General features: G+C 51.2%; 1 protein-coding gene across 1 annotated transcript in view; it reads left to right on the top strand.

The window, feature by feature from the left end:
- Nucleotides 1-13610, top strand: part of ANTXR2 (ANTXR cell adhesion molecule 2) — a 77327-nt gene extending 63717 nt beyond the window's left edge. The window contains exon 17 of the mRNA XM_038136784.1: nt 11773-13610. Coding sequence (XP_037992712.1) covers nt 11773-11811 — 39 coding nt within the window. The 3' untranslated portion in view covers nt 11812-13610. The remainder of the gene's footprint in view (nt 1-11772) is intronic.
- Nucleotides 13611-23369: the final 9759 nt, after the last annotated feature.

Here is a 23369-nt window from a genome sequence, read left to right as displayed (position 1 = left end):
TTATAATGCTGTGGTAGCGGGGCTGCAGCAGTGCTGGAACAGCCTTTACTTCAGAAAGACTTTGCTCTGGAATCCGACTGGAATCAGTGCAGAGACTGACCACATTCCAGCTGCTCCTGCTGGGAGTTTTGGTTTGCTGGATTTTGGTTTGTTGAATTTTGAATTTTTTATCCTGATTGTCTGGCTAGATTTTACAGGTGTATTTCCTAACTGTATTTGCCAGTATCTTTACATTTCACAAGTTCTCTTGGAGCGTTACATGACACTGCTGGATTTTGTGCACCTTCCTGTGTAAACTCAGCCCCGGGATCAGTCCAGGAAAAAAAGGGCTTAAATTTGTGTATTTGTTTGGCAGATGTAATTCACAGACTCTGAAACCTCCTCTGGTTCATGCGAAGGTACAATTAGAGCCAGGGGGTTTCACACAAGCAAAGTGGGCTTAAAAGGGCCAAATATGTCAGTAAGGCCCTGCAAGGGCCAGGGACAGACCAGCTGGATTGAATTTTATTACAGCTGGTACAAGGCCCCTTACAACATGCCTGGGTCATTTAAAAATTTTAGAAATCATTTAGCTTCAATCAGCCCTTCATTAACTGCAGTTAAATGCATGTAAACCATTTGAGGACAGTTCACAAAGCTATTTTTACTCATTTAACTACACCTGTTTGAAAATGTAATTTGAAGTATGCAATGAATTGCAGTAGTTGAACCTGTGTTTCATTTTTGCCGGAGAATTTTTATATAGAAGTTTCTGATTTGCCAGTGCAGGCTTGGGTTCTGTTGTGCTTTCAACTCCAAAGAGCTGACATGCTTGTCAGTGAAAGGATGTAGAAAAGGCACCGATCCACCCATGTTGCAATTAAATTCAGGCTCCAGTCCATGTGTGGCTGCAGCTTCAGAGGGTAATTGTGCATACCTCATTGCTTTTTAGTTCTGAATGCTGCTGTGGTAATTTACCAGGTAATTCCAGAGACAAGGTCTAAATTAGCAGTGATTTCATAAAGTTTAAAATATCCATACCTAGCGGGAGGATGCCGGGGCATTGCCTCCAGTCTCCCAGACTGAGAGCCCAAGAGTCCTGGAGAAGCCCCGGACCCAGGGGGAGCAGGGTGCTGGGCAGCCCAGACTCAGTGCTGCGTACCACAAGCACCGCATTGCCATGGCAACCACGCTTCATTCGGCTCTGTAACACTGTGACAAACCCCGCCACCTTTCCCAAACTCACCATTTATCACGGCATTCCTACACTTTGCCTCCAGTTCACTGTTCCCAGCCATTTCCCAGCTCTCACACAGGGATTTCTGTGGGGGCTGTTCCTTTCCTTTGTCCAATCAAACCAATCCAATCCCTTAGGCAGCTTGAATCTCTCTAGGTGGGATAATCTGAATTTTTGTCAAATCCTTTAGAACTCTAGTGTCCTCCTCCTGGTGGCATTCCCAAGAGTCTCCTCAGGCAGGAGGCAGCTCAGAGCAAGGCTCCCAGTGACACTGAGGGGGCGTTGTGCTGTGCTCACACACCTGCCAGCTGGGTCAGGGCCCTCTGCAGGGTGCACAGCTCCTCTGGGGAGATCTGACCGTGCCCTTCCTCACGGCCAGTGCAGCCAGGGCTCAGGCTGGCCTCTGGGAGCTGCCCCCAGCCTTGCCCCAGGCTCTGGGAATGCCCCGGAGCACCCTGTCCCTGGCAGTGCCATCCCCCAGCCCCAGCCAGCCTTCCAGGCCGGGCAGATATCCAACAGTGGGGAGTGCATTCCTTGGTGTTTCAGCGCTGCTGGATCGATGCCCATCCTGGCCCGGCCCTGTGCTGCGCCCAGGTGTGCACCCCCCCAAGCCAAGCCATCTGCACTCCCATGTCCAGGAGCAAATCTGGGTCAGCCCAGCCAGGAGGGGAAGGGCGCTGGGCAGGGACCTAGACACCCGGCACACGCTGCTCCTTCTCCTTTTGCATCAGTGCAGCGTCTCAGGAGAGGCCGGCTCAAGTACTACCCAAGTACTCAAGGCCAATTCCTCAGTTACCTGGAGGAACCTCCTTCCTTAATTCCAAAGCTGACAACACCATCACCACCTCAGCCCGGCTGTGTACAGCTCTAAGCTCTGGCCAGCCTTATCCACGCTTTAGTGAGAACCAGATGCTCCCTCTCTCCACAGCTCCTCTGAGCTATCTCCCATTCTGAGACTGGCCTCGAGGGTGCTTCCCCCTGCCTGGTAAAAAACTGCAGAAACCCAGAAGCTTTGGATAATGAAGCAAACATATTTTTGTGGTGTGGTGTGGGCAATTTTTTTTTCAGTCTGCTGCTGCTAGTTTTTAAATATAAAGTATAGCATATGTTTAACACAGAACATATGGAAAGAATGAAAAAGCAAATCTTGAATTCCAAGTATCGTATTCTAAGTGGAAAAGACTCCACAGTGTGAAAGTGGTCATTCAGAAATAAAAATTCAGGAAGATGTACTTTTTATATGTAAATACTTATAAATTCAGTCATGAGAAGGAGAGTTCCCTCACTCTGGGGAGTGTGCAGCCACACACAGAGGTGAGCCCTGCTTTGAGAGGAAGGTATGACTCCCCAGCCTTGTTAGGAAGGGTGCTCAGCTCAGGAGGCTGCTCACCACCCCTGCCAGGAGGTCGTGCGCCTTATCTGTCTTGAAAGACTGACACTGCAATGATTTAATTAATTTCTAAGCCAGATAATTCACTTCTAAATTCTTAGCACACGGTTATGTTCAGTGTAAGAACTCTTCCGTCTGTATTTCTGTCTGCTCTTGTACTTTGTACCTGCCTGTGTAGGACAGCTAATCCACACTTTCAGCCGGGAGCTGATGACCTCTGAGTGCCCAGACTCCATCCACACGGATCTGGATGCTGGGAGCAGTTCAGCTCCCTGCACAGGAACAGCAGCAAACGCTCCCCTGTCCCGTTATTGTCGGGGAGAGCTCCTGAGAGGCCATTTCACACACGAGGTTTTTTTACCAGCAGAGACCCCGAACAGAAGGCAAATGGATAAACCAGCACAGCCACCTCTGCATTCCCTCCTGCTCCTCCCCGTGCTCACAGAACCACAGCACAGCTCGGGCCCAGCCCTGCCCTGCGGGAAACACCGCACCGTGCAAAGCCCAGCATTGTCCCCAAACTGTCCCCAGACTGCAGCAGCTTCTTTTCCCATGTCCCGGCACTTCATCTCTCCTCCGGAACACAAGGACAGGGAGAACTGGTTTGAATGCCACCAGACAGGTATTCGCTGCTATTTAGAGAGAAAGGACTCAGCAGTGGCCGGGAGGGACCCCAGGGCAGGTCTGTGCTCCCCAGACCCACCAGCACACAGGAAGCTTCAGGTGCCATCCCTACTGACTCTTCCTCCTTCCCCCTTTCCTCTTGCCTCTCCTTTTGTGTGCAGTCCCAGATAACTGCCAGTCACTTGGCCGGGCTGGCTCACAGAAGGTGCAGCAGGCACAGATGGCACTAATGCATAAATGTGATCTAGTGAAGGGATGCCAGCACCAACCCCCCACAGGTTCCAAGGAGCTGCAGTGCACTTAGAGGGATACGGGGATTGGCAAGGTGAAAGCTGAGATTTGCAAGAGCTCACTGTGCCCAAATCAACAACAGAACCCTACAGCAAACGCGCAGATTTCTTTATTAATTTAGCAAATGCACTTAATGCCGCCGTCTCTGGGTTTATGTGTAACAAAGCCCCTCCAAAGCCCTCACTAATTATACAAATTAAACTGAGCAAAGGAAAAAAGGGAAAAAGGCAAAGGTGGGAACTGAAAACCAGAACAAACTCAGCAGTCTGCTCTGATTCTCATGTCTGAAACACGGCACTGAGGGGTTGGGAGTCAGGGGATCTGAACAGGGTCTGGCAGCAGTGGAGTAAATGCCATAAATCGCCTGTCCCTCCTCAGCACTTGGAGCACACAAACAGCTCACCAAATCCCCTTTTCCCGTAGTCACTGGTAAATGACATCTAGGAATAATGCACAGGGAAAGGAGTAAACTCAGCCTGATGGTGTTTCCACAGGACACCTCTCCTGACCGCTAGAGAACAGGGCCATCTCTATAGGTACATCTGTAGCAGTGACTTGTAATGAGGAAAAAACATCTCAGGGAATACCCCCTCCACTCCCAAGCCCCATTCCCAATGCAGGATGAGAGGACATCCCAGCGCACCCACGCTGGGGGCTCCCGGCACTGTGCGTGTCAGGCCAGCCTGGGGGACCAGGAAGGAGCCCCTGACACACTGCACCCTGTCACTGCGCAGTCCAGGGATCCTTCACATCCCAGTGCCATGATCCTTACGCAGCTGCCTTTAAAGGAACTATTCCTCATTTGCAGCAAGGTGCACAGGAGAAGCAGAGCCTAAAAATTAACAGAGCTGCTAACTTAGTGACACTGGCACCTACGGGGGAGTTGTAGCAAATGCCTCAGCAGCACAAAATCAGAGAATGCTGCTGGGGAGTGGGATGCCCAAATACCTGAAAAGTGTGAATTACTAATCCCTTTGGCATTCCAACCAAAGCCTAAAAATGTGCTGGGGGTTTGTCTGCAGGAAGAAGAGTTTACTCTTGTGCTATCAGGCAAGCTGGTGTGGCTGAAGGGTGGAGAACAGCCTGGCACCCGTGTCTTTCCTGGCCCAGTGCTTGGTGTCAGCAGCACGGAACTGTCACCACTGTAGGGCTGGGACAGCTGGGTGACAGTGGCATCTAGAGGGCTGCCACGTGCACTGTGTGTCTGCAGAACGAGGGTCCTGCTGGGCTCTCCCTTCCCATCTGCAGAGCCAGCCCCAGCCAAGTGAGCACAACCTCAGGGAGCTGCGCCCTCCTACCGCAGCCTTGCTAGTAGTCTTCCTCCTAGGAGCCGCCACTTCAACCCTGCCTACTGCTTCAAACAGATTGACATCGTCCCACAGAGTTGCTGAAGTGGATTTTTTTGTTATAGTAATTGTATGATAACTGGCTTAAAATGATTTCCGTAGTGTCCTAAATACCACAGAACCGGGCTGCCTTCTCTCCTTACGAGCAATTGCCACATGCCAGTCAGGTGCTGTATAGTCCACGGGCCAGGATCCGAATGCAGTGCCATTGCTGTGTTGTGGGCTCAGAACACATGCCTGGATGACTTACACACCTAAAGCCATAGAGCACCTGGTCTTAAATCTCTGGGCCATCTGAGGAGGAGAGTCCCTCTTCAGAAAGGCCCAGGATAGAGAGGTGATCGGGAAAAGGACACTGGGAAGTGAAGGAAAGGGATTTTAGGAGAGGCATGAGCTGAGGTCATGATAGAGCAGAAGTGGAGTTTAAGGAGAAGGGGTCTTCTGACAGTTCTGGTTTATCTGATCCTACACCTGATTTCTGAGAAGGATAAATTGCTTTCTTCTCACAGTGGTTGTACAGAGGGGAGGAAGGAAGAATAAGGGAATATTTAACTTGTGCTTTAGAGGTGCCATCCCTAGGAACTCCATTTTTCTGATATTCTTTGTCCTCATAGATAAAAAAGGCCCCAAAGCACTAGGATTTGCTAATTATGGTTTCACCAGGCCGATTCTTGATTCTATGAGACTTGAAGTATGATGGCTCTATAGTAGCAGATTTTCTTTGCTTTCTTCCTGTATGTACCAAAGATGCATCAAACTCAGGAAGTTGTTTAGCATGCTGACATGAGGAAACTGGCACTAGAGATCAGGCCTGGTGTCAGTCTGTCTAGACACATCCTGTAACATATATGGGGTCCACATTCACAGCAGGGATTTGCCCCAGAAGATTTGGGAAGAGCTCAAAGAGCTGAGACACGTCTCAGAGAAAACCTCTCCCCTGTTCTTCCCCACATGCTGCAGTGCTGCATGTGCGGCTCTCGGAGCTTCACCTGCAAGCATGAAACACAGTCCGACCCCCCAGTGTCCCACGAGAGGAGAGGGAGCTGTCCCAGGGACAGCGCCGCGCGTCACTGTGGGGATGGCAGGAGATGTGTCCTGGTTTTGGCAGCACGTGCGCGAGCGGCTGAGTGTCGGTGCTGGGCAAGGTGTGCGCTGGGCCGGCGCCAGGACACAGAGCACCTTCCCTCGGGCAGCGCAACGGCCTCGCTCTGCCTTCCAAGGACTAAGGAGAGCTGAAGGAGAAGAGCCCTCCATTGGCAGGCGCCTGCAATGGAACTGAGAACATGCCCTTCAGGAAAGGGTCACACCCTGCCAGGTCAGGGGGGTACTTCCAGGGAGGCAGCAGTGCTGGGAGTGAGGGAGGCTCGCTGTCGAGGGTCAGGAAGAGTGAGCTAGGGCCCTTGCTCCAAAGGATCCGTGCTGGAAAAACAGGGACTCTGCAGGCCATTTCCACATCCTTTCCTTTTGCATAAGCAATGCTTGCCTTGCATGAGGAAAACAACAAACTCCTGCCCTCTAGAGACAGGAGACCTCCAGCTCTGCTGAATAAAATATTTGCCACAACCTCCTTTTGAAGCAGATGCTACAAACGCAGCCAGTTTTATCCTCCCCCAAGGCCCACGGGCCGGCTCAGCAGCTCGGCACTCCCTCCTCCCAGCCCTGGAAGGCCGGCTCGCAGGAGAGGCAGCTTGTCACAACCACTCTCAGTCAAGGCAGGAGTTTATTTGGACAACTGCTGAATACAGCAGTCACGGAAAACTTGGTAAAGGAAAGAAATCCCTCCCTTTTCTCGCTACCCAAACCCATCAGGGCAGGATGGCCAGCGCTCACGCCAGCCCAGCGCCTGCTGCTGCCCACTCCCTGGCTGTCCACAGCCCTGTGCCGTCTCCATTCCGCCTTGTCCACAACAGGGTGCAGGGCACCCTCACACAGGCGGGGTGCAGGTGGCTCTCGCTGGGTGCCACAGACACAGGGAGCTGCAGAGCCCCTGCACCTGGTTCCCACAGGGATTCACCCCTGCTGACAGGCACTGCCAAGATGGAGCAACTGTGCTGACTTGTCCACATGCCCAGTTCCCAAGCAAGTGCTGCTCATGGGTAAAAAACTGCTCTGATGGCATTTCCTCCAAGCTGCCAGCACACTCAACACCCCCTTGGCTCCCAGGGCAGCAGCAGCAGCTGTGTGCAGTTCCATCCATGCAGCAAGCACCAAGTGGGTACGAGCCACCCCACGTGCCAGCAGCAGCATTTCACACACAAACATGCCCTGCCCTCCTCCAAACACATGTCTAAATCACAGGCACTCAAAAATAAAATCTTCCAACCTAGCATCTTTAAACTACCTTTTTGGAACCTCTCCCTGGCAGGTTTGGTTTGTTGGCCTGTGCTCCAAAATACAGCATTTTTCAGGTGCGAAACATAGGAACTACTTTTTAAAACAACTTAGTGCTGTCTTCCTGCCCTTCTTTTCCCGCAGCGAAAGCAGGTCCAAGGGGTGGAAGGTGGCTGTGAGGTACCTGTAACTGTGCAGCCTTTTTTTGGGCTCCTTTGGGAAACCAGTTCCTGGACCCCAGACGCTGTGACCTTTGGTAGTTGACGTCCAGGACTGTGGGATTGCTGGGAAAGATCATGAGGTTCATGCACACAAGCTAAGGAGGTTACATTACGTGAATCTGAGGAAAATACACGAATTAACTTCCCTTTCCACTGAGGCTGCTGGCAAAGTTTGTTGAAGTGAAAAACCAAATTCTTGCTAGGGCCCAAATAGCACCGTTCGGTTGTAGTTTGTTTCTTTTCATGATGTTGTTGTTACTTAAGGAGGCCTTTGAGCCCACCCTGTGGTTTTCTCAGAGCTCACCTCAGCTCCGTCACAGGTGTTTCAGCCAGCAATTCAGGAATTCTGGGAAAAAGCTGCCTCAGGGAGCGCCAGGAATAGATCCTGATGCCTGCAGCAGTAGCAGCGGTTCAGGAGCACTCCTCTAAGGAGTCACTGCTGATGAATTGTGTGACTAATGTTCAGTCCAGCAGCAGGTCGTGCTGTGAGGCAGCTCTCCGGGGGTAAAGTCCTGCTCCCACACCGTGGCTCAGGGGTGCCCACCGGGACCTCTCCAGGTGCCACTGCAGAATGGCAGCGTGCGGGCTCTGCCGCAGGTGACAGGAAGAACTGGCAATGGATTTGCCTGACATCAGACAAACGTCTGGTGGCAGCGCACCTGGGCACAGAGGAGGTCTGAGTGCTCAGAGCCCGGCAGCACAGCCCTGGGCTTGGTGTCAGCAGGATGGGAAACCAGTTTCAGATGCCCACAACACCCTGAGCTTCCCAGGGGTCTGGGATGAGGGGTTACCACATTGTGGGGGACAAAGAGCAAAAGGGAGGGAGATGATGCCAGCATCCAGTCCCTGAAAGCTGTTCAGAGCTGCACAGGATAAGGGTGAGTTAGCACCCCTTCTCCACAGTAAAGAGTGATCTTAAAAAACACTTGTCAGTGGGTATTTATGAGCGAGTGTTGTAACTGAAATACATCCCAGGCAGCAGAGCCAGGGAAGGAGCAGTCAGATTTAATGCCACAGGGATTTTAGTGCCCACATGGGCCAGGTGACACAAGCTGCAAGTAATGCTGCTTCTGCCACCTCTGGAACAGGGAGGTCACTGAGGGCCGTGTCAGACAGCGGGGTTTGGCCCCGCAGAGGCACTCTGGTTCTGCTCCCATGCCCAGGGGAAGTGCCAGGATCAATTCAGCAAGGAAACAGGACTTGGAGGCAGGTGCTGCCAGGCACTGGCACCTCAGTGCCCAGTTTGAATCCCTTCCAGCTTTACTCCCTCAGAATTCCTTTATTGCACAAGAGTGTGCAGGTCCAGAGCCCATTCCTTATCCCAGTGAGCAGCAGATGGGGAGGTAATGATTCTGAAGAGGTGTGGAAAGCAGGAAATGGCCTGTTTCCTTGCATTACCAAAGAGGAAGAGGTGCACACAGTCCTGTCTGTTAGTGCAAGGGCTACAGGGAAGAACCCACTTCCCTCAACGTCAATCCTTGGAGGCAGGCAAAGTGCAGGCTAGGGCACAGGGTGTATGTGAGAAGAAACAGAATCAGATAAAGCAGGTTGTTGGCCTGCTGACCCACACTGCAGCAGCAGCAGCCTGGGCGGGCTGTCCCGGGGAGCTGTTGGGAGCAGCCTGCTTCCCAGGGACAGGCTGTGCTCACGGAGATGTGCCCATGGGGGATGGAGGATGCTCTGCTAGGGCTGTGAGGATGGGGCAGCAGAAACGACACCAGAGCGTTCAATACGTGTCTTGGGAGGGACATTATTCTGAAGCCCTGTCCTTCCTCATGGCTCTGCAGGCACTGATCACAGAGTGCAGGATCAATGCCAAATCCCAAAAGGACGTGTGCTCCTCATGGGACACTGCAGCTGAGGTAGGAGCACAGGAATCTCAGCTATGGGCAGTGGGGATTTCAGTCCTCCAAGGCCAGGAGAGGCCAAGCTTTTAGGACATTGGGCATCACACGGAGCAAGGACTGTCCAGGCAGGACAGCACTGCCAAGTGCTCTCCGAGACCTGCCACATTCTTCCCCTGCAGTACCTCTGGTGCATCTGTGAGCATGAAGGGTGAGGTTTCTCCTATTGGATCTGGTGCGTGGAGACAGATCTTATATTCCCTGCAAAGATCACAGAATGCACGCATAACTCATTTTTTAATTACTCTTGTGCTAAACCACTAATTTAGTGCAATTTCATACGGACTACATGTTGGTATTGTTAAGGTTTATGAGCCAGTGATTTACAAGGCATGGTACGTCAGAACTCAAATTGGTTGGATTGATGATTTAATTGAGCACAGGGACACGAGTGCAACAGTAACTCCCCACACTGGGGTATCCTGGCAGTGCCACCAGGATGAGAACGCACTGGTGAAATTGGTTACATGGAACACGCATATTTTAATTGGGAAGTCCAAAACCAGACTGGTGAGACTAATGTTTAGTAAATAGTGCTTCCACTTAAGTAAATAGCTCTCTCTGTAAAGGTCAGATTAATCAGAAGAAGAATTTAACATTCTGTTTCTAAAAGCCGGTCTCAGTGATGACACAGATATCGCTGCATGGGAGGTTTTGGATGCTTTTCGAGGAAGGACTTACGTGAGTCCACAGCTTTTTCTCCACACCAGCTTGCAGGAGACAGCGCTGTTGGTCACATCACTGAGTTTCTAATAATGAAAACCTGCAGCTCATATTGATCTGAAGTGATAAACCCCTAACAAGTGAACATCACCCTTTCATTTTCTGCCTGCCTCAGTCTGCCCATCTAGAATACAAATGGTTGAACTTCCCAAATGAGCTGACAGTCTGTTTGTTACGACGTTACGTGTCTGATGCTGACACCATTTGGAGAGCTGGTGTTTCTTAGGGCTCTGAGATTCCCCAGCTCAGGGTGTCTTCCCTGCCAGTGACACGGGCAAGTCTGCCTGACCACACAACTTCTGTCTCTCCTCCCTTCTCCATGAGTCATGGGCTAAAGAAGGTGGGAGCAGGGATGTGGGAGATGAGTGGGGAACCAGAAAGGGCAGTGCTTAAGGTTCTCCTCTCTCCCTGCTCTGCCTAGAACCACTCCTCCTGGCAGAAAAGCCATGTGGATATGGCACTTGGGGACACGGTGGTGGCCACGACAGTGATGAAAGAATGGTTGGACTAGGTGATCTTAAGAGCTTTTCCAGCCTGAAGGATTTCATGATTTATTTCTCTTGTACATTTATAATACAGATGGTGGCGGCCAGAAGTTCCTACGGTTCCTGTCCCCACCTTTTCACCCATTTCATATTTCTTAAACAGCTGACAGAAACGGAACTGAAACATTAGGAAACCCCTTGATGAGAACACTGCCCCTCTCGTGCCAGCCAAGACCCGCTTGAGCCATGCCAGATAATTGTGTGCCATCACCCTCCCTGATACCCAGAAAAACTGGAGATCGAACTAAATGAATGACAGGAATATGAAACCCAGCCCAAATTTAATTTGGCAATTCCATAATCTCCCAGGTTTGAGCAGAAAGCAGTAATTTCCCTCCAGCAGTGCATCTCCTAAAGCAAAAATAAGGATTCAGAGCACAAGCAGTGCTGCCTGCTCCAAAGCCAGCGCTGCTCACGTGGCACCATCCTTGACAGATGCCCGTGACCAAAGGGAAGGAATTGCTGCTGTGCCAGAGAGCTGCTTTGAGGCAGCACACGCTTTGAGGAAGCACACCCTACTCCAACACCCCATGACCCTGTGAGAGTTTAGGCATTTAAATGAGCTCCAAGTGAATAGAAAAGGTTGAAGATTTCGCTGTCGGATTTGTTTCATTTCAGCTACACTGAAAGCTGTCAGGATTCACCTGGACCCCTTTATGGATATGACATCACAAGAAACCCCATTTCCTTCTGTGCGCAGCAGCTTACAGATCCTGGGTACAGGGTCTGTAGATGCAGAGCTAGGGTTATTGCTAATAAAATGCAGTTTCAGATCAGCAGCAGCCCTGCTAACTAACGGTCACATCTATCCACGCTCGCTGCGTGAGGACCTGGCTCAGGGGAGATTTGGGGGCAGGATCTGCCTTCCCTATGCTCTTCCCTCCCCACGGTCAGATGAGTTTGGGTTTGTTCACTGCAGCTTGACAGAATTTGTGAATTATGCTCACAGAAGGCCTGGGAGTGTCAGAATGTGTCGCCCGTGTCCTCGTGCTTGCCTAGAGCCTGCATTTGTAAGGCAAATGCGGTGCCTCACTCTGGGTAATTTCCATTAATTCTTAAAAGGTTTTTCATGGGTTTGTTATTTTCCCAAACATCTGAATTTCAATTACAGCCTCCTTCTAGCATCCAGCAATCTCAGTCTGTGTGCTACTCCACCAGTAACAGCTTCTCTCTTCCCTCAGGGCCGCTGTATCAACTTCACCCGAGTTCCCTCTCAGTAGAGGAGAAGCAGCGGATACCAGGAGGAGAGACAGCCACATTGCCACTGTCCTACCCAGCTGAGAGAACCGAGCCCTTCCTCACATCCCTTGGACCATCTTGCAGCCCAAGCTCCAGAGGTTCCTGCATTCCTGCTCCGGGGGCCCGCGTTCCAACTACCCACCGGTGCTCTGCCCGTGCCCCGGAGAGCAGCACTGCCATGTGTGCCTGGCTCTGTGCGACACCGAAGGGACAGCACAGCCACCAAAGATGAGAATGCTTTTCTATTTTTTGTTATTTGCTGTTTTTTTAAGGACTACAGATTCTCAGGACGCAATGTGCTTTTAGCGGCGACGCGGCGTTCCTCAGCTGCGGCGGAGGCACGTGGTATTTACACAGGGACTACTCGCCACGGGCACAGGATAACAATTCCCACCAGGCTAAGCAGGCGCAGAGCCAAGTGCCTCAGAGCCATGTCAGATCCCCAACCCTTGCCAGCTCCCTCCGTCGTGCCTTACGGGAACCTTCTGACTGGAAATCTTGTCACTCTAACACTGAAAAGTGCACACGCATGACAAAATGTAGACAGGATGCCTCGAGGTATCGGTAGCGAGCAAGACTTTGCCCTTTAGTTTTTGAAGACACCTTTCTTTCATTATGCACCCGGGACAGGAAGGAATTACTAGAGCGTTATTCCGCGGGAAGACAGCCTGTAAGCAGAGATCTCGAGCCGAGTTGGAGGGACTGATGCTTCAAGACCTTGACACTGTGGCTGGTGGTTTTTTCCCCTTTCCTGCATTCACAGTTCAGTAGCGCATAAAACATCATCATCTATAAACATACCTAGCAGTCGTAGGCTTGTGTATTTTTTTTTTTAGATTAAAAAAAGCAGTAGCCACTACGCTGGTATCTCAGGGTTTTTTTCCCCCCGCAAATCTCCAAGGGCTCTTCAGCGTCACAAGCCAGCAACCCTCTTTGCATGAGAATTTCAAAGTTTAATTAATATAATTAAAGGCAACAGCAAGCAGCAGCCTGTGAAGATTTTGCTCATCTTTTTTATGCCTTTTGACATTGAATGACCTATTACTGTATGTGCGTTCCTCAGTGGCGGAGGGGGCGCCAAGCGTTGGGTACGATTCCGAGTGGGAAAGACCTCTTTCCATCAATTCGGAAATTAAATTTATGGGAGCGCCGGCCATCACCAAACATCGACAATGTATGTATTATAATTTTTTAGAAAAACCAGTGTCGTGTCACGTCGACGATGCCAAATTATGTTAGCGTGAGCGGAAACACTGTGGGGGAGGAAGGAGGGAGCAGCTGAAGAAAAAGGCTCAAATGATCCAGTCACTTTCGATACTGTACTTCAGAGGCAGAATGGATATTCGAGTCGAAACCTGACAAAGCGCGCCCGCTTTGATGGGAACTGGTATAGACAATGACCAGTGGCTGGGTCAGTGGGATGTCTCTCTGCGAGCAGGGAGGCTTATCAAATGACACTAAAAATAAGTTCAACAACCATCACGTTGGAGGGGAAAAGGCGAACATTTCACATTTGGTGGGCATGAATGTGCGCAAGATGGAAAGAGCAATGCGGAGCATCCTGGGCTAATTATCTCCTTTGTGCTCTTCGTTGGAATCGCAAGGGACAGAAATAATTCTCTTGGTCCATGTCCAAATCCGTGGCACTGCCCAAAGATGCCTTTACATTTATCCACTCGCTTACATCTTCTGCTTGAGTTTATTTATGTCACTGGTAGCCTCATCAGCAACAGCCATGTCTGCACATTAGACTATAAATAAAATTATTATCTAAGTTTCAGTCATTATTTCTGTCTTCTACTCCCCCGTAGCCTCCGCATCATCCCCACAGCTCAGACCTCCGTTTTCCAGCACCATGGTGACCCATGGTACTGACTTCCAGAGGCAGCCCACTTTCCATTGCACAGCATGGCCAGGAAAGCTGCCACAGCCGCAGCCGGGGGTCCCGGCTGCCCAGGGCCGGGGAGAACCCTTCCAACATCACAAGGATGCTGCTCATGCCTTGTGGAGCATCAGCCATGCAACCAGAACCACAAAGTGCCCACGATGACGCCTTGTCGCTGCAGAACCACAGCTTGGGTGGCCCTGGCTGGGAATGTCCGACCCACAGAGCCCAACCTGCAAGCCCTTGGCTGAGCTGAAGCACCTGACTAAATCTGTGTGCAGTCTCCAGCCCAACGCAACACCAAGAGCAAACACTGGGCGGGTGTGCCAGAACACAGGTGAGGGCCTGCAGCGCTCCTCAAGGTACTGAGGCAGCACAGCTGGAAGCACTGAGCTCAGCAGGTGCTAGGTTAGAACACTATCGGCTCCCTCTCACTTTTCCTTCATTTGCCAGGTACGCACAACACATTCCAAGGTATCACTGGAGCGCTGGCTCGTGTTCTGAGCTGCGCTGTGTAACAGGGCAAACATGCAGAGGAAGAGGGTTTTCCCCTCACATTTATCTGCTGCCTCTCAAAGAATATTTGTAACCAACTGAGACACCAAAGTAGAAATCCAGTGACCATTTTTTGTCCTTTCTGCCTGTGCCCCACTGAAAACCGTGAAACGAGCAGTTCTTCATAGAAAGGCTGATCCCAAGCAAAACTGCATTTCGGGTCCCCACATGGATTTTCCCTTCTAACTGGCACAATATCACAGCACGTTGCACTTGGCATTTTGGTGCAGATAATACCTGAGAGTTTCCTTATTACACAGTGTGGAAATGTCCATCACAAATAATTTAGGGGGCAAGAGGCATAGGGCGATATAAAATGCACTGATTCAGATGACACCAATGAGACTTCCTGGGCAGGAGTGCTCAGGATGCCTCAGAGAGCTCTCAAGAGCTGTGCACAAAGAGCCCAGCAATGCCACCAAGCAACCCCAAAGGGCTCCTCTCACCAGTGAGGCAAGGGAGAACTCATGAGGACAAGAAGATCCTCAGAGTAACAAGGCTATGCTTATTTTCTACATTTTCATACTAGCAGAAATGAATTGGCTAGAGTTAATATGAACTAAAAATTAATTTTGCCATGTTCCCTTTCAGTTTTTCGATTTTACAAGAACTACAGCATTCATCAGGCAGGAACCTGCTGTTTGTAACCCGGGGGAGCTGGGTCAGACTGATCCAAGGGGAAATGGAAGGGAATTCTGAGTGCTGTGGTGCAGGCTCACCCTGAGCCCTAGGCACTGCAGGACAGCCCTGGCTGACTGGTACTAATTCCTGTCGGGGATTTTCCTGCAGGACATTTCTGAGCTACATCCCTCTTCTCATCATCCCTAAGGCGACACCACGACTCTGCATTTCGCACACTGCAGTTTGTTTCACACACTTGACTCAGCCTCATCACACTGGAACGCTCCCACACAGGTGCATTCCCACTCCTGGAGGTGCTGGGGTTTAGTGGCAAAGATGACGTTATCTTTGACCCCTCTCAGCAATGGCACCTCACGCAGGTCATCATGGGTTTGCATCTCTTTCCTGGGATTCTCACAAACTCCCAAGACACAGACTGCCCTGGTCACTGTTGTCACCTTACCATGTCCTAATGGTTCCAATCATACTGACATACTCCAGGGAAAAAACAAAGGTCAAAGTTCTAAGTAGGGGAGGTTTTGTTTTTCTGCTTTCTGCTGTTTCTCCTGCATGTGTAGGAGGAACTTGGGAATTCTATATTATATCATTTCAGACCAAACCTCCCTTTCCAGCTGTGGAAAAAACGGCTTTTTTATTGGTCACAATTCAGACTGCGGGGAAAGGTGAAAGAAACCCAGTGCTACCAATGAGGGAGAAATCCCCATTCCATTCTCTGTCATTGAGTGCTGCCTCATGACTACAGGAACCCTGCTCTGCTGCAGGACAGGTGTTTGCCTTGGCTCACTGGGAAGCAGCAGAGGCACCAGCACTGCCTGCCTTCGGAGTTCAGCTTAGGGAACCTCTCCTTCACCAGAGGAGACACTGAGGGGAAATTTGGGAGCTCAGCTCTGCAGTGCTGGGAGGCAGGACCCGTCTCTGACCTCCCCTCTGTGCGCTGCTGGGCATCCAAAACGGGCATGGCAGCACGGCCCTGGGAGCAGCACGGGCACAGCTAACAGTCCACCTGCTGCAGACACCACGCTCAGGTGTGGCCAAAGCAACGTCCCCTTCCCGACTGCCACAGCAGGGGCTTGGCTGTTGTCCTCGCCCAGAGCCAGGGCGCTGGCCCAGGGAGCTGCCCCAGAGTAGGACACTGGGCAGACGGCCCCACGTCGCCATGGGGGCTGGCACAGCTCTCCCAGGAAAAGCCACAGCAGGGACAGCGTGCTGAGCAGAAACTTCAGAGGCTGCAGTGAGCAAGGCAGTGCTTCATCTGCTAAAGAGCAGCTTCTGAGTACCTCTTGCGCCGTTACAGAATTAACGTCACCATTTCTAGGGAGGGCCTTATTAGACCTGGCATGTCCTATTTCACTTCACAAATCTGTTTTGCATTGGCTCAATTAAAATTGTTATATATTTTTGGGTCCTGTGTAGGTGCCATCTGTTTAACAGTGCAATTGGGTCCTGTGATGCACTTGTAAATTTTGTGCTGCAATATTTTTTAATATAATGAGGGACTTTGGATGCAAGAAACTGCCTTTACTTGATAACTTTTTTGGGTTTTGGCAGTGAACTCACAATGGTTCTTGCTGTGCTACAAGGATGGCTCCACAGCCCATGGAAAAGCAAAATTTGATTTCCATGTTTGCATCAAAATTGTATTATTTAATTCACACTAATTTTTTTTTCATTTGCTTGCTCTGCCTGATTTAGTAAATGAACTTAATTTCCCAAACGGGAATGCACAGGACTGCTCAGCTGGGGCCTGTGGCTGCTGCTGCTGCCTTCTGGGGAGCTCTGCGATGTGCCAGTAGGGCCAGGGGCCCACTGCAACAAACCACAGCCATCCTCTCTGGGACTGGGAACAAACACACCTTCTGAGACTAAAGCCCCACCTGCAAAGCTGGATGTACTCCACAGCACAGCCAAGCCCAGGACAGATCTCCTGAGAAACAGAACTCAAACATGGTTTTATACGTCGGGGGGTTTCAGTACCATTTTTAGGTTTGCTCTGATGTCACCAGCACTGAAATGCCATTCCTGACTCCCAGTGAATCATAACAAAAATCCAAACCCATCCCATCGATTGGTTCTCCTTTAAAAGCACAATCTCAAATTCTGCTGAATTCTCCAACAAATTGTAGGAGAAAAACATCTGCAAAGGCACCAATCCTGCAGCATTTGTGGGGTTCCCAGGTCAGCTCCACAGCCAGGAGAGGGGTCCCAGGTCTCAGCATTCAGGTACTCTAAGTGGAACTGCTTTGTTCTGGATGGTGAATTGGGCAGTACCCAAAAAGCTCCCAGCTCGCTGCAGTACTCCTCAGCAGGATGCTTAGGAAAACTTGTTCCAATCAGCATGCTGCTTCTTAAGCTGCCTTCAGGGACATGGATTTACCTAGAGCACAAGTCCTGCCCGCTTTGGGATGTAACAAGACATGACTGAGTCACGGAGAAATGCCTCTCTAACCACACCACTGGTTTTAGCATTAACTCCAGCCCCACCTTGGCCCCAAGCACCTGCCCAAGCTCCAACAACAGCCCACACTTCCCTGGAAAATCTCCTGAGGGCGCAGGGAGACCCATCTGCTCCAAGTGTGGCACTGGAGCACGGATTTACCTGGGATTTAGGACAGCATGGAACCCGACTGCTCGATACCTGCTGCGACAGCACGGGCTGCAGCGGCCCGAGATGCCTTCCCCTCTTTCCCCAAACCTCTCCAGGCTATCCATGCGCCCTGTGGTTCCTCAGGACAGCTGCCTGGGATTGCCAGCCCCTGGGATAGATGGTGTCTACTGACAGAGCTGCAAGACGCTGATTAAATTATGTGCTTTGGCCAACCTGTGTGGGGAAAATTAATTTGAGCGCCAAGTGATGGGTTCAGTGCTGCCTTGTTGGAACAGGGAGGTTGGGCTCTGTGATGCTTCATCTCCTTTTATTTGATTAGGCAAATTAGGAAACAACAGTGTGAAATGCATTATTGTACTGATCTGATGTCCAAAATGTGAATCTCATTAGAGCTCTGGCCTCAACGCTTTTTTTTGGTTTCTCTGTAAGCTGAGGAAGAGCAAGTAGGCCAGAAATAAGTATTTTTCAAATTACATTGGAATGGCAGTAATAAACATCATATTCTGTACAGGCTTCAGTCCCTGGAACAGCTCCTCATAAAAAAGCATCTCTCAGCTTCTGGAGAAATTCAGTACAACACGTGCTAGGAATGGAGGAGATGCACCAGTGAGAGGAGGTCGTAGCCAGAGAGGGTGATCCACTGACCCAAGTTCCCTTAGAGCTCCGTGGGGTGAGACCCTGGGAGTGGGGACACAGCGCCCCTCCAAAAGGATGCTCCATGGTCCTAAAGGGGGTTCTGCAGGGCTTCTCTTGATAAGGGTGCATGCTGTGGTGGTTAGGGAGAAGAGAGAAACAAAGCAGGATGGACGGCAGGGTGCCATAATTCCAGGGGACAGCCAGGCGCCATCCTGCCACGGCACGGAAAGGGGGCTGGCCCCAGAGGGCTCTGCCCAGCCCAGCCTGTGCCAGGGCTCCCTGCAGAACCTCCTCACTACGCTGGCCCTCTGGACTCAAGGTCACTCTGTAACACCAGGGGAGAATAAACGTACAGTGTAAAAGCAAAACAAGACAACATTTCACTGCAGAGGGCTCTCCAAGAAGAGCCAGTGCAGGTGTCATTTGGAAAAGGGTCACTTCACAATACAGCCCTTCCAAATTGCAGCTCCAACTCAGAATTAATTATCCTTTCACTGTCTTGGGTTTTCTTTTCTTCTTTGCTTCACATTAACTGCAGCTGAAATTATTTTAAAGCAATGATCTTGAACATCATGTCCTTCAGCTGGCCCTGAAAATCCATTTTCCATGGAAAGCCTCCTTTCTTCTCCAAGATTTCTGAGAGTGTACAAAGCTCATCAAGGCTCTGGTTCTCCAGGGGTGTCAGATGCTTGGATAATACCCAGGTGTCTGCCTGCTGGACCAGCTCCAAGGTACTTTATTAGCATGAAGAGGCCTATTTGGAAGCAGTTTAACTCTTTCAGCGCTCAGGGCCTAGCGTGTGTCCTGCAGCAGCAGACAGACACCAGGACACCGCCTGTGCACAGCTACAAATGCAGACTCTGAGTCACCACCACTCACTGCTACATCTTGAAGAGGAAGCACCCGAGATGTCCTGTCATCACAAATGGAAAGATCACCTGGTTTTGTCCCACCCGCATGAAAGCAGAGGAGAATTGCAGGGACAACTGCAGACCACAGCTCTGCTGCACACTTGAGGCTCAGCCCTTCCCCAAACTGCTTTGGAAAATCCCAGCAGGGCCCTCTTGGGAGCCGTGCCCTCCCTCATGACAGTGGCAGCATGAGGGGACACTGTGGGGCCTGTTTTCCAGGCATGGCATGCAGCTGGGCATTCCCAGGCATGGGCTGACACGGGATCCTGAGATGCCCTTGTCCCTGGCACCAAGAAGGGCAGAGGCAACAAGAGCCTTTGCTGTACCAGGGCAACCTGGAGGGGCGGAGGGGACTTGTCCTTGATCCATCCGAGCACACGCACGCCACTGGCAGCAAAGCAAGGGAGCACGTGAAGATCCTGCTAACACACACTTAAAATAAGAACTGTGAGCTGATGCCCTTGGATTTCCAGGAACTGCAGGAAACTTCTGCTCCTGGCTCCAGCAGCTTGCCCCAGCAGTGGCAGAGTGTCTCAGCATGGTCCCACAGAAGACACGGCGCCCACTGGAACGATGCACCCTGCTCCAGAGCTTGCTGCTGAGATCACGTGGTCTGCATCCCACCCTTTTACACGAGACATTTTCTTTAGTTTCCAGAATGCAAAACTGGAGTATGCAAAACAAAGACACAAACCACACAATTCCCAGCCTTAAAAAATCAGCTCCCACTTAAAAAGCAAAGCTGCTTTTAAACTGCACACTGTGCTGCTTCAAAGCTTGCAGCAAAGGGCTAAAAATCTGAGCCACCGAGATATGTAAGATTTGAAAAAATACGGTCCCAAAGGCTCCATTAAAAATTTTAGAAGCCCAAGGTTTAAGTTATTTGCGAGCTGTTTGAGGCCTTCTCTTGGATTAGAGAGGCAAAACCTTCCTTGAAGTTTGGGGTGTTTCCAAGTGGCAGCTGGCAGCAAGAGAAGAGTGGCATTCAGAGCCAACTGTGTTCTCCTTCCCCATGCTGCCGACCAGGCCGCAGGACAGGACACACGCACCTCCTCTTGGAGATGACTCTCCCTTGAATGTCACAGCCATGTCTGTGCAACCAAAGAAAACACTGAGCGTTGCCAAAGCATTACACAGTGCGGGGAGGCTGTGAGAGAGTGAGGTTCCGGTAGCTGGGCTTCCAAACACACTGAGGAAACATGGATTTTGGGAAGAGCAAAAGGAAGTTCAAGCCCTCTGTGGAATGGGGCTCCAGAGCCCACAGCAGCTGAGCCGGGAGGAGAGAAACTGTTAGCTAGCTCTCATCCCAGCTGGAGGGAAAAGCAGCATTGCTGGTCGGAGCCACAGAGAACAATCAGGGGCCAAGGACAAGCTCTCACAGTGCTGCTGCAGCATTGTACCCCACGCAGTCCCTCCCAATATCCATGTCCTCCTGCTCTCAGAGATGTCCCAGTCCTCACACAGATGTCTGTGGGGATGTCAGCTGAGCCCAGGGATGTCCCCAGCCCTTAGAGAAGGGCTGTCATGCTGGCTGGTGCAGCTTGAAACATCCACAGCTTCATCTCCCTGCCAGGACAGGACTGCAGAGAGTTCCTAGACCAAGACCTGGACATTCCTCAGGTGAATTGCCCTGATGAAGCCACTGCTGAGTGCACTGACACTGGGAGGTGACTCCTGTGTCCTCAGAGAACATATGGAAACCATGCTGGGACATCCACTGCCACTACAACAAGGGCAGGCCCACCAAGACGTCCATGACCAGGCTCCTCCTCCCAGAGCTGCTAAAACTGCACTTCCCTCTTCTCTTCAGGAATGAAGCTGCGGCTCTGACATATGCACCAGCTAGAGGAACTTCACCTGCAGGGAGGGGATGAGGACTATTCCAATTGTGGCACTGGTTGTATACAGGGTGGCTGGTGGCATCAGCTGACTGCTTTCCCCTTCAACCCCGCACACTCCCATGGGATCAGTTTAAGTGACAAAACCTTTGCGGGACCAAGGAGACTCCCCTGTTACTTCTGTTTGTTTTCTGTTACACTGCGGCTTCTCCCAGCAGCTGAAGTTGAAACAGGACTGGCTTCAAAGGTAAACATTTCTCACAGCTTTCTCATCAACTATATTAAATACAGTCATAACCTCCCCCCCAATATTTTCTGTATTTGCTGAAGGATGACGTCCTCCTTGCCTTCAGCGTGTGCCAGATTACTCATAAACCTGGACCATATGCCACTGCAATTTACTGATGGGCCCAAGCTGTTTTGGTAGATACAAAATCCGAGGGGATTAGGGAGGCTCGAGCCGTGCTGAAAACAGAGCAGCAGCAGTGGGGCAGCTGCTTGCTCTCTTTGCTCAGCCTCAATTTAGGTCAGTGGACAAGAGCTGCCCCATGCCAGGCTGGAGAGCCGGGCTGGCTGTGGGGGCACACACGGAGGGAACCCCAGCCTTGGGTGTCTGCCCCCGTGGTGGGGCTCACCCTCTGCGGGACAGGTGAGTCCATACTGCTTCCTCGGATCTGGAGCCTGCTGCCACGCCTCATGAGGAGCCCTCAGCTCAAAGCCAAACAAGGGGTGCCTTCCCCCCATCCCACGGTGACCCCTGCCCTGGCAGTGCGCCTCGGGGTGTGGCAGAGCACCGTGACAGCCACTGGTGGCTCCAGTAGAGCTCCCTGCTGGGACCCGGCTGGTGGCCGGTCCAGAAGGTGGCCGGGTGACTGGCAAGTCCCCACAGCTGTGCTGTCTCTGGCCCAGGGAAGGATGTGCTCAGGGAGGGAAAGGACAGCTCAGCTGGAAGCACCACCTGAACCAGGGCCTTTCCTAGGTGGGAGTTATCCAGTGCAAAAGTGCTCAAAGCCAGCCTGTGGCTCCCAGGCCTGCCCCTTGGCTCCTTTCTCAAGAGCCTGCACTCACATGGAACACAAAATGCCATAACAGATCTGCTGACTTGAGTACTGCCCATTGAACACCTGGCAGGACACACAATGCAGCTGCAGCAAGCAGCTAATTATTCAACAGCTTCTTCGCTGCTGCACTGGAACTGTCCTTCCCCCTCCACAGTATCTTCCACAAGGACCTCCATCACCTCAAACAAAGCTGCTGCCTGTCACCAGGAAATTCCAAAGGTCTGCAGAGAGCACCAGGGAATGGGGACCAGAGTGGTTGAGCACAAGCACCCCAAACTGCCCCACAGGGACAGGAAGCAATCCTGACTATGGCTGTTGTGCAGGGAATATCAAACTTCAGTCATGGGAACATTTCTTCCAGAATATTCCTCCACTGGGTATAATTCGGGACTTCCCATTACTTAGAAGATGCTCATGATCAACACAGCCTGACTGGATTTCCAGCTGCCGGAGCTTCCCTCCAGACCACAATGTACCCCATTGCAAGGAGTTGCTCCTGAGGATTACACTGCTTAGCATGATTAAGTAGATTAGAGCGCCCATTATGACTTTTAAGTAAGAGTTCATGATTTTACCTCTCATCTTGTCTCATCTTGACACCTGAAATGCACAACAAACCTGCAGACTTCTGCTGGGCTCCAGAGGAACAGCAGGGCCTGACCACAAGAGCCTGGCTCAGGCACCCCATGTCCAGGTCCCTGAGGAGGGTGGGGCCGTGCTGCATCCCACGGGCTGCCAGACCTGGCCCCGGGTCCTTGCTGGTGGGGACATCCCTTTGTGCCCACCCGGCACAGCCCAGGGCCTGTAGGGCTCTGTGCCTGTGAGCCCTGAGCACCCAGCTGTCAAGAGACTGAGCGCAAGTGTTTACTGGAACGGTATGACTGGGCTTTTCTGGGTATTTTACAGATTTTTCTCCTCAAGTTTGTCACTGCTGTGTCCCAGAGCGACCCCAGACCCCCACACCTTTCTTCAGAGTCAGGACAGGTGGGATGGAACATTCTGCTCCCTGCTCCATGTGCCCAGATGTGCCATGCAGATGGGTCTGCAGGGAGGGACGGGGTCTGGCTGTTGATCATTGTTTACAACTCTTATTAAACCCATTCTCCTTTCCTAATTATTATAATAGTTCCTGAAAACACCACCCGTGGACTTTAAATGTTTGATGTGCGCTCTAATGAAAGCTGTGGAATTATCCCATGCTCGCTGCCACATGGCCCACACAGCAACGGAGATGCTAAATAATTTTTAAAAATTTATAGTTTACAAGATGTATGTCCCATCTGTGACGATGCAGCAGCTCCCAAATGCCCTGAATTTCACCGCATTAACAACACCTCTTAAAACCAACTGGCTGTGCTCCACAGGAAGGCGCAGTAACAACCCAAGGGGTCCATCACAGTGTACAC

Source organism: Motacilla alba, chromosome 4 (assembly GCF_015832195.1).
Source record: "Motacilla alba alba isolate MOTALB_02 chromosome 4, Motacilla_alba_V1.0_pri, whole genome shotgun sequence".
NCBI lineage: Eukaryota > Metazoa > Chordata > Aves > Passeriformes > Motacillidae > Motacilla > Motacilla alba.
This window is presented reverse-complemented; position numbering and strand designations above follow the sequence as displayed.